This window comes from Cibotium barometz, chromosome 13 (assembly GCF_041138505.1).
Source record: "Cibotium barometz isolate CiBa-2024 chromosome 13, ASM4113850v1, whole genome shotgun sequence".
In the NCBI taxonomy this organism is placed as follows: domain Eukaryota; kingdom Viridiplantae; phylum Streptophyta; class Polypodiopsida; order Cyatheales; family Cibotiaceae; genus Cibotium; species Cibotium barometz.
The window spans coordinates 47969080-47979114 of NC_141058.1; the positions used below are offsets into that span (position 1 = coordinate 47969080).

The 10035-nt window shown below is 42.5% G+C and overlaps 1 protein-coding gene across 2 annotated transcripts in view; it reads right to left on the reverse strand.

Moving 5' to 3' along the window:
- Positions 1 to 1250: 1250 nt before the first annotated feature.
- Positions 1251 to 10035, reverse strand: part of LOC147632765 (importin subunit alpha-1-like) — a 24394-nt gene continuing 15609 nt past the window's right edge. Inside the window, exons 2-11 of one of the 2 annotated variants that reach the window (XM_086807620.1) lie at positions 5099 to 5321; positions 4847 to 4943; positions 4636 to 4727; positions 4400 to 4531; positions 4133 to 4318; positions 3873 to 4036; positions 3708 to 3786; positions 2889 to 3017; positions 2671 to 2798; positions 1251 to 2464 (exon numbers count right to left, since the gene is read on the reverse strand). In XM_086807620.1, coding sequence (XP_086663746.1) covers positions 2104 to 2464; positions 2671 to 2798; positions 2889 to 3017; positions 3708 to 3786; positions 3873 to 4036; positions 4133 to 4318; positions 4400 to 4531; positions 4636 to 4727; positions 4847 to 4943; positions 5099 to 5311 — 1581 coding nt within the window. In that variant the 5' untranslated portion in view covers positions 5312 to 5321 and the 3' untranslated portion in view covers positions 1251 to 2103. Of the gene's footprint in view, positions 2465 to 2670; positions 2799 to 2888; positions 3018 to 3707; positions 3787 to 3872; positions 4037 to 4132; positions 4532 to 4635; positions 4728 to 4846; positions 4944 to 5098; positions 5322 to 10035 lie in introns of both variants that reach the window. The other variant, XM_086807619.1, reaches the window with a different exon arrangement.

The following is a 10035-nucleotide window of genomic DNA, read 5'->3' on the forward strand; positions in this document are numbered from 1 at the left end:
AGCTCGTCCATCGCCTCCTCACTCTAATTTCACACCAAAACGCTCCTTGCCACAGAGATGAAGAGATTTCTCTCATGGAAAAGAAAAACCTACAATCACACCTATTCAAACAAGCATCCATCAAGCAAGTAAGGATAAAATAGCATCTATCAAGCAAGTAAAGATACAATAGCATACAAACAAGCAAGAAAAGAAGAAGAGAGCTCACAAGAAAACCTTTGCAAGAAAATGATTGTGTATTGCTTAGTCAAAAATGGTTTTTGTATACAAATGACTAGTAATCACACTATGCCAACCAAACTTAAAAGTAATCCAACCCTTGTTACTAGTCTGAAGGAACTACCTACACTAAGTTCGTAGGCTTCCCCTATTTGGACATTAAGACATAATTAGATTGCTTTATATGTTCTAACATCATCTTACAGAAATTTCACATGGATAAGATGTTTATGGTAGTTCAAAAGAGTAAAAGCATGTTATCCACCACATTGGTTAACATCTTACAAGAATCCCATCAAGAAGTTATCAAGTAACTACATTTTTTTTTTCTTTCCGAGAAAAGATCCTTTCATTAGTTATGTAAAAAACGCCCGTAGGGCTACAAAAGAGATCTCTCCTGCTCCTAACAGAGAGAAGAGCAGTGAATACATCATGGCAGCCCGGGTATCAAGTAACTACATTCATTCACCTAAATCTGAAAACAAACCATTCATATATCATTTGCACATCCAACATGGAAAAGCCATGTCTGCTTTTTTACAAAGTTTCTTGAAAGAACAATCTGTATAATAACTGCAGAGTGCTTTTTTATCAAGCTATTCCAAAACCAGTTTGCACAGTTGGTGGTTCTTTTTTATCACATTATTCCTAGAGCAATTTGCACAGTTGTGTATTTACTTTTTGAAATGAGCATGACAATGATAGCTTTATTTGTGAAGTAATGGATTTCAATGGTTTTTATAGTGACTACTGATACGACACGATCACCACTCATCAATAGGGGAGCATCATGGGCATCCTGCAATGGGAGCGGGCAGCAGTGTCACCCGCAATGGGGAGGCCATAGCCCTCCATCCCGACTGTGGGGATGGTTCTAAAACCCAAGGACAGATTCACGACATATTCAAAAACATTTCGTAACTACCAACGTTAAAATAGCATGTACAATTTTACCCTAGTATACTACTTTGACTACTCGAGAGCCAGACGTCATATATCCATTGCATATAAGTAAACCAACTTTCATGATCTGCAAACTGAATGACATACAGTAAATTTTTCATCATAATCGTGATAATAACATATGACAAGCCAGATTACAATGAAAAAGTTTGTACTTCACATGCCATTATTGTGAATTTAGGCATGCACTGAGAACAGTCCATATGTCTAAATTGTTTGTACTTCACATGCCATTATTGTGAATTTAGGCATGCACTGAGAACAGTCCATATGTCTTTGGCCATCTCACTTGTCGAAAAGCATTCCCAACCACAGTAGAACCCTTACCGCAAAAAAGCAACAGGTGCACATGATGTCAATGATGGTGAATGTGCATGCATTTCTGTGAGTGCACATGCAGTCAATGGCGTGTACCCATGCATTTTGGAGTGTGCAGGCAGACATGCTCATTTTTGTGTATGAAACGCAGTGAGGGATGTGTGACATGCAACGCAGTGCATGGGTGTGATGTGTGCTGCCGAGTCCCCTCTGCAACTGGCAATGTAGATCCCCTCTCTGATTTGATGGTTTTGCTCCCCACTTTTGCTTGACTGGTGGGCCAGTGATCAGCAACAAACTGTTGCTCTTTAAGAGAACAAGCAAGCAAAAACAGATCTTCCAGTGCCTGTTAGTTAGTTGTAGAGTGTTTCAGCAGGCTGAAACCCCCACATCAGATAGTCCAGACTCTTGACTCTGTATAAGACCCAGTGACTCTATAAGTTAGCAAGTGGACAGACTGGTTAATGTGTGCACACAAGCAGCAGAATCACATTGTTAAAGACATTCAAATGAACTCCTGACTCTGGCACCTTGTATGTCCACATGCAATATCCGTCCATTTCAGCTTCCTGGTATTACTCAACAGTGTCTGCAATGGTAAGGTTAGCTGAAATTGAAAGCAGTGGCCGGGATAGATCCACCAAAAGTAAAACCATTCTCAGTGCCTGGTGCCATGGTTTGATCTTCCTCCTCCTCAACCCAGTATGTCTCTAGCAACTTAACTGCCTTCTGATAGATTTCATTATTATCATGAGTCTGCAAAGTCTCAATCTTCTCTGTGCCTTCAGCTTCCTCAATAAACCTGGCATATAAATTGATGCCACCACAGTTTCCTGAGTCTTTCTCAACCTCCCCAACTTTTAAGACATTTTCCAGTCCCTCAAGGCAAACTGTGACTATTCTGGGGTCTGAACAAGTGAGGAGATCACACATGGGCTTTATGCAGCCTTGGCTGACAAGATACCTGCTCAAAAACCACAAAGTAACCTCAAATGGGGATCATCAAGATGATCTAGACATCAGACTATCATGAGCACGAAAGGCATAGTATTGAAAGGGAAGAATGCTGACTTAATCTGTTCATATGAGCAAATTAACCTCAAATGGTCATCAAGACATCAGACTAGCATGAGCACAAAAGGCGAAGTATTGAAAGGGAAGAATACTGACTTAATCTGTTCATTTGAGCCACCAGATGTAGCGTTTGAAATAGCCCAAGCAACTTCCTTTTTGACATCAAATTCAGCATTTGATATCAAAGAAACTAGAGGGGGAACAATATTGGCATCAATGACCGCCTGAAAGCTGACAAGAGCGGAGTGAGTAGTAGGTACTTATACCCAAAGCTGATCAACATCGCAGTATACTGTGAAGTTAAGACAGCTGACCTGGATCTGAGCCTTGTTCCCTGCAGTTATGTTTGACACTGTCCAGCAAACTTCTTTCTTAATGCTTTTCCTGTGATTCTGTGACAGTAGCGCCAACAGGCAAGGAAGGGCTTGATGGTCTAGAATTACCTGATCCCACCAAAACAATCAAAGATTCAGTCATACTGCAGATACGGCAAAGAATAGGTTGTTTGCATTCCACAGCAGGAAAACATACAAAAACTATATAGATACTTCCAAAGCAAAATATGATCACTACAAGCAAAAAAGGAGTTCATAAGCCCTCCATCACTCACAAGCATGCACATACAAGCCAAACTACTAAAACCCCTGCCCGCATTGCAAGCTGCATGAAACCTCTCTCTCTCTCTCTCTCTCTCTCTCTCTCTCTCTCTCTCTCTTCATTTATCTATCTTTCTATCTATCAGATTCTACCTATCTGTCCAACTGTCCTTCCATCTATCCTCTTCAACTGTCAGTCTGTCTATCCGTCGATCTGTACATCCACCCATTTGGCCTCCCTCCCTCTTTAACTATCTATCTATCTATCTACCTACCTACCTACCTGTCTGTCTGTCTGTCTGTCATCTGTTCTCTAATCTCTTTTACATAGACGCAGCGCACACCACACAACACGACCACTCTAATACACAAGAAGATATTCATCACCTTATAACGCAAGGAGATATCCCCATGGAGAAGAACTCCAAATAACTATATCCCTCAGAGAAAGCTGTTATGTGCAGTGAGAGACAATCTTATTCTTATAATCCATGCAAATTTATTGAGGGACATGCACTGAGAAAAAGAAACCTTCACCTGAGTTTGACCATCATCTCCAGTCACGATATTACCCACTGTCCGCAAAGCAGGGACAAGGACTGAAGGTGAAGGATGACTGAAAAGATAGAAGAAATGATGTTGGCATATCCACAAAATTACAAACGCCAAAGTGACGTCCATTAAAATTAATGGCATACTTACAGTAAAAGTGTCACTAAGCGGCGACAGACCCCTGCATCAATTACTGCTTGGATTTTCTCACTTGACCCATCACACAGGTAAGACAAAGCCCAGCATGCATCCGTTAGAACCTCCTCATCATCAAAATTTATGAGTCGAGCCAACATGAGCAAAGCTACTTCAACCTGAAACAAAAGGGTGAAAGGGCACAAATTCAGTAGAATCAACTGCAATCTGCATTAATTAAAAGAGCCTTCCAAGTCAAAGCCAGAAAACAATACCTCTGCAAAAGGAGGTTGGGGTTTGCCTCGACAAAAATTGGAAAGCGTCCATGTTGCATTTCTTAACATTGATAGTTTAGCATTATCAGTCAATTGTGCCAGCAGGGGCGCCATCGCACCATTACTAAGAACTAGGTCTCTGCACCTGGCACTATCACCAGCCACGTTTCCCAAGGCCCACACTGCCTGCAAATGATGTAGAATTATGAAACCATTGGCACTGTAAAAACCACCACCACCTAGAACCGGGCAAGCTTTTTCCAATACCTGCTCTCGCACATCATCACTGGGAGAGCTAAGAAGCTGTACGAACATGGGTACGGCTCCATGCTCAATAACAACCCTTGTATGGTCAGAGGTGCCTGAGGCAATGTTGGTCAAAGCCCACGCTGCCTCAAACTGCAGAAGGTTAGCATAAGTATGATGCATCAGATACTGATGTTCAGAAAAAGACAACTGATAAGGACATAAAGCCACATATATAAGCAAATGAAAGGGAAAACCTGCAACTGAGGAAGGTCACTCCGCACAAGTAACTGAACAAAACGAGGAACCACACCCGATGCAATAACTGCTTCAATAGGAGGACTTCGCTCTGTCAAACACCACAGACCCAGTAGCAACCAGCCAAATTGGTTATGTAATAACACTGGGAAGAGACGCAAATCGGGAAGCATGTGCTCCACAGGATAGACAAAAAGTAGAGATCTTAACTCATAGACAAAAGCTTCCTAAATTCAGTTGTCGCCTCCAATTGTGTGGAAGGGTCATCGGCCCAGACTCCAGCAACCAAGGCAGGTAAGTTTTCCAGCTAGTACATGCCGCATATCACCGTAAACTCACAATAAGTTCAGTAATCATAATAAGTTGGGTAAGGGATGTTACAAACTTAAGGCCTGCTATTGTTCAGCATAAGATGAGATGATGGTCAATTGGGGCAACCTAAACAAATTCTCTTCTTGATACCTTTCTGTCACCCATGCCATAGCCAGGTACAGGAGAAGGAAAACCCTGCAGTTGCATCCCTTCCCTTCGTTTCTTTAACAAATTCTCCTCCCTCTTGCTTTTCCGAATCTCAACCATGTTGTCCTCTCTCTTCCGTCGAGCCTCCTCAGCATCAACAGCCAACTTGTAACCCTTCTTCCGCTCTTCCACACGGGAAGTTGGTCGTAGAGACATGGTGCCAAATCTAACACGGCATTCACATGATGTTTTGTTACAAAAGGTTTAAGTCAAACTTCAAATTTTTTTAAACTTCTAGTAAGTAAAATAAAATCATACAAAGGGAGATCTCAAGCCAAAAGGTAGGGAGATCTCAACCACTTGGGGCACTATGCTGATATAAAAGCACCGTAGGTGTGGAGGAGAAGAGAATACCATGGTTCCACTGTCATATATACTGCAAATACACTGGGACACTCCAAGGCCTCTCAGCATCTGGTCTTCCAGATATGCCAAGCCGTGATACTAGCAATAATCTCCCAAGTGGTGTCAATACTCAACAAAGTTGGTGTGTATCATAACTTGGGGATATCCTAAAGTAAACATCTTTGAGCTATGCCCCTACAGACAAGTATAATAGATCGTACTCCCCTGCCCTCCAAAAGAAGCCCAGATTGAGTCAACCATGCAATAGCACCCCAAGTAATATAGATAGGATCACTCCTCAATCTGCCCGAGTCAAACTTCTATTCTATGTAGATCCAAGTGCAAAGTCAAATACAGAAATGAAAAATGAATATCTAAAATAAAAAGCTAGATCAAAGTGGCAAAGCAATATTGGATGTCAATGCATCCCATTGTAAAATCAGTGACGTTAAGCCAAATGAGACCCTATAACACCACCTCCTCTTTCCTAATGTTTTACCTCCACAATGTGGTTTTCTGGCCTTTACAGACCACATGCTAATAGAACAAAACCCGAACATAAAGACACACTAGTCCCTGCTTGCTTTCCCACTGACCATTGCCCATAGTCACACCTTCAAACAATGTGCACAGGGAGGCGGCTTGTGGTAACATATCAAGCAAGCCCCTAGTGGATTGAGCAAAGTACAAAGCCTGAGAGACCATGGTCATGGTGGCACACAATGGTCAGAGCCATAACCCCAGAACAAAACATCACCCCCTACAAAGCCAAAAATTTCAAAGGATAGATTGAGACATCAAATCCTAACTAGTAACAAGGCATAACGAGACATGACTTGAACCAAACTTTCAAGGCCCTTCAGAGTCAGCTGCAACTTGCAAGTGACCTCAAAAATAATAATCTAATCTTGCTAACAGGGAGGAGACTCCGGGTGCCCCTTTTTTTGCATACACCGCACAGCTTTGCTGTAGGATTCAGATGCCCGAGGTCATGGGCACCCCGGCAGCAGCAGGAAACAGGCAGTTTCAAGGCCTCTCACCGCACTCTCTCTCAGATTTTTGGAAGAGGCTCTGGGACAGTTTTCGACCTTGAAAGATCACTCGCTTTTTGTGGCTATCGGCACATAGGGGTTTGGCGGTACACGCAGCCGGCCATTGGAGGTAGACCAGCATCATGTCCAAGATGTGACCATCCCCAGGGGTCTCAGCGACATTGCCTTCAAAGGCTCAGTGTCACATGCACGCATACATTGTAGTACATGGTGACAAACTGGCTCATCAACAATGCAAGAAACAGGTATAGAAGTAGTACCTTTTAGGATATTTTGTCATATGCCGTGACCCCTTTGTGAGCCCCAATCCGGGACATGTCAAGCACAAGCTACATAGGTCCGTCTCCCAACCATAGAGGTATGTCAAGTCATTGTCAAGTCAGTCCTCTTAACCCACTTTGGAGAATTCAGCAAGAGATCATCACGTAGGTGCATGTTAAGCTTTTAGCTTATTAAACATGATTAAAATATCTTAATGCTTACGTACTTAAGTAAACATGAGGCAAAGAGTGGAAAGCTGTGTTGTTTGCATTGAGACACAAGGCCTTGTTAAATAGGGCCTAAAGAGATACAAATGACGAGGCACATCCCTGACGAAAGGATGCGACTCTTGAATGAATAGTTATGTCCTTTGGATGTAGAGATGTGTCCCTTTGAAGAGATGTGTCCTTTGGTGATGACCCATGTGGTGACAAGTTGTGACCCTTCAGTGGTATCCCTTCAGTGATTAAGAGTAATTAAGAATAATTAAGAGAGATTAAGTCACAATCATGACATTCCCTCCCGCTTAAAATAAGACTCCAGCTAAATAAGAGACTTCAGCTGAAGATCTTCGTCATTAGGCCATTTATGCTTGTGGTGAAACTTGCATTGAAAAATATTGAAGATGTTTCCTCTATTGTCTTGCTATCGTGCTTTAAATACTAAATCCCAAGTTGTAGCATCATTCTTTAATGTCTTCTTCTTTGTTTGCTTCCAAATGTTGGGCTTGAAGTTGACTCGGCTATGTTGCAATGTGATGATGTTGAAGAATCTGAAGGTTCAACCATGAATTCTCTCAAAGATACTTGAATAGTATCTATTGAAGTGTTCCGCTTCATAATAGTAAAGTACTCATCCAAGTTGTTAGAAGAATGCTTGAAATTCTCTACAGTGTTGAAAACTTTATCCTCTTGCTTGATATCGATTGTGTCATCCCATGTGGGTAAGGTTGAAACAAGTGTGATATCCACTTTTATAATCTCTATATCTTCAAAGAAGTCCATCGTTGGTGACTCATCATCTTGAGATAAAGAATCCAAGGCCTTTTCAATATCATCTTGTTGTTCTTCTGAAGTCATGCTGGAAGAATCCTTGATGTTGTCATTAACAGACTAAATAAAATTTACCATGTCTGTGTCAAGGTTAGGACTAACATCTAGTGCATGAGCTACTACATGTTTTCCTTTTGAATTATTGGAGCAGTCTTCTAAAGTTGAAGATTCCACATTACGGTTTTGGGAAGCATTGGGTCGTTTAGGACATTCAAACCATCTATGGTAGCCATTACAAATTGTGTACAATCTTGTCTTTTGTTGTTCACGAGAAGGCGAACCCATTGTAGGACGAGGAGTGCGAGATTGGTTACGTCCAGAGTCCTGTCCACGATCAGATGCACGTGGTTGAAGGAACTGCTAACGTTGAGAATGATTAAAAGACGACCCTTCTTGTCGACAAGGTTGCTACGAATGTTGCCAAGGGAAGTTGGGTCGGAATTGAAAGTTGTCCGATGAGGATTGTTGATAACCTTCACGAGCCATACGTGAACCATTGCCACAATAACCTAGAGAGACCAATGTTTGAGAATTCGGATTTAGATCCGCTACACGCTTGACATAATGAATGGCAGTAGCAAGTTGACAAGGTTGTACTTTTGCACATAGATAAGAAGTGTGGGGTTTAAACCTTCAATGAACGTTTGCCAAGAACAAAGAATCAATCTCCATATCTGATTAGTGAACTGCGAGATATAAGAAGCCAAAGAACCAGTTTGGTCTAAGTGGCATAAACGAGTTCGGGCTTGAAAATCCACATTGGCAAGAATGAAGTGCTTACGAATGACTCGCTCAAATTTTTCCCACGTCGTAACCAATTTTCCAACATGTTGCCATTGCCACCAAAGTAAGGATGCAACAAATGTAATCTTCTTGGCATCTGTAAGAACCATCGAGTCAAAATACAAGCAAAGTTTGTAAAGCCATTGTTCAAGTGTACACTTATTGCGTTGTTCACCATAGGACTCAAGGGTTTGACTACCAATTTCTTTGTTTTACTGGCTTGCAAAAGACGATAAAGAGTCTTAAGATCGTCACCTTCCACCTCAGGGAGAATGTTGTCTTCATTGTCTAGTATTGATGCTGTAATGTCGACTGGTGCAGAACTCGTATGAGAATGGTGATCCGTCTGCACAACTGTTGGATCTAAGAAGCCAATGTAGCCATGGACTCTTAAAGTTGTTGTTGAAACTAGTGTTGCATCTGCTACAAAGCTTGTTGCCAATCCGCTGGAGCTGGATTGCCAGGCTCGTGGGTTTCGTCCTCCATAGTAGTAGACTGAGATGAAGACTTTGCAAATTGAGGCTCCAAGGATTGTGATTGTTTCCTTTGGGCCCTAGTGAGAACCATCAGCAAGTAGGGGAAGCAGATACATGATGTGATAGAGAAGGTGGGTTACAAGCTAGCAAGGCTGTTATAGAGCATCCCGTATAATGAGGAAGTGTCAAATCCCCATAGGATCACCTCATAGAACGCTCCTGGTTCAAGACTCGAAACCTGCAAACAAACCAAACAAACGTGAAGCCCAAAAGTCTTGGCTGTCCCCACCGAGCCACGAGCTAAGCTAACTAGATGGACGTACCAACCAATCTCTACCTCATGACGTCCCATACCGCCACAAAGCTACCCTCGCGGGCCTCGAGACTGCTGCCGGCCTCGGCTGCATAAAGCAGGTGCACGTCTATACTAGATCCAGGCTCCTAACCATAGAGCTCTCACAAAGACACACGAGACTCTATGAACTAATGACTAACCTTGGCCACCCCTTTATAGGCTCTTGGCCGGTCATCGGGCATCCACACTTGGACGCTCGCCCGTTCATACTTGGATGCCCGCCCATTAGTCTATCCCTAACTCAGCTCGTCAATCAGCCTGCCTAGCTCCAAGCTTCCCCAAACCTCGAAGCTAGTCTTGTGTGCGTGTAGCACATGGTAGATACACACTGTGCACATGACATACTTCCCTTCCTCTAAGAGCTCACACCTGAGCTCACTAAAAAGCCAGGGTAATCCCTCTGAAGGGTAGTCAATGTCTCCCATGTAGCGTCCTCCTAGACACGGTCCTTCCACTTGATCTTGTATTCCGTGATAATTGTATTACGCAATCTTCTTTCACGAAATCCAAGAATCTTTTCTAGTTCGTGTGAAATAAATGTAATGTCCTCGACATC